Here is a 976-nt window from a genome sequence, read left to right as displayed (position 1 = left end):
CGTAGGGTGTGCCTGGGGGACCCCCAGCCCCTCCACTGCCCCCAAGTCCCTTGGAGGCATCCGCTGCCCCATCTTCGCCCACCAGGCCATCTGCCCCTGAGGTCCGCGGAGGGCTGGGCGCCTGGAGGAGGTGCTGAATGAGGAATTCTTCATCCTCCGTGCGCTCAGCGGGAGGCCCACCAGGGCCCGCCAGCAGCTCGGAGCCATCCCCCTTGCCCTTGTAGCCACCTGCTCCAGCTGCGTAGCTGCTGGCCCCTGGGGGTGCCAGGAACGGGGCTGAGGCCAGGACGGAGCTCAGGTATTTGCCAGGGGCTCCTGGAGAGCCGACTCCGGGTGGGCGGCCGGGGGCAGGTGGCGACTGTAGTGGGCGGATGATGTGAGAAGGGCTGGCCTCTCCGCCGCCCCCCAGGGAGCTGGGCCCCCAACCGCCTCCATGGCCCGAGAGTGCTGGGGAATGGCCAGTACTGTAGCTGAGCGAGGGGCTGGCTGTGGGCAGACCCTGGGAGTGGGCAGCTGGCCCCGGATACGGCTCACCCTGCACCCCATACAGCTGCCCCTGCAGCTGGTCTGGGGAATAGCTCTGACACGTGGCTAGGCCAGGAGGCGGGGGACCACTCGGGGGCTGCTGTGGCCCCCCTGAGTAGCTAGGGCCTTTGCTCAAGTCCTGTGCTTGACCCCCTCCGAACCCCTGCCCGTAGGCCTGGGGTCCTAGAAGCCCTTGGGGCTGACCGGGGGAATAGGCCTGGCCTCCGGCCCCTCCAGCCCCGGAGGCCTTCCCAGTGGCATAGGCCGCTGCTGGCCCACCTAGGCTCTGGCATTTGGGTGTGGCGGTCGAACGGGCTGGTGGGGGCCTACTGGCACCGCCCGCAGCTGCCCCGTAACCACCTTTGCCCGTCTTATAACCAGGCGACTGAATGATGGGGCGGTAACCTCCACCGCCACCCCCTGCCCCACCTCCTCCGGCTGCCTCAGGGCC

General features: G+C 69.3%; 1 protein-coding gene across 1 annotated transcript in view; it reads right to left on the bottom strand.

Annotated features, from left to right (window-relative positions):
- The window catches only part of PRR12 (proline rich 12), a gene marked incomplete at its 5' end in the record, with an annotated part of 28,234 nt that overhangs the window by 23,771 nt on the left and 3,487 nt on the right, over nt 1-976 (bottom strand). Inside the window, one exon of the mRNA XM_010849710.1 lies at nt 6-972. Coding sequence (XP_010848012.1) covers nt 6-972 — 967 coding nt within the window. The remainder of the gene's footprint in view (nt 1-5; nt 973-976) is intronic.

The sequence above is a fragment of the Bison bison genome, unplaced genomic scaffold (genome assembly GCF_000754665.1).
Source record: "Bison bison bison isolate TAMUID 2011002044 unplaced genomic scaffold, Bison_UMD1.0 scf7180017864285, whole genome shotgun sequence".
Classification (NCBI taxonomy): Eukaryota; Metazoa; Chordata; class Mammalia; order Artiodactyla; family Bovidae; genus Bison; species Bison bison.
Note: the sequence above shows the minus strand (reverse complement) of the source record. Positions and strands in the feature narration are given on the sequence as shown.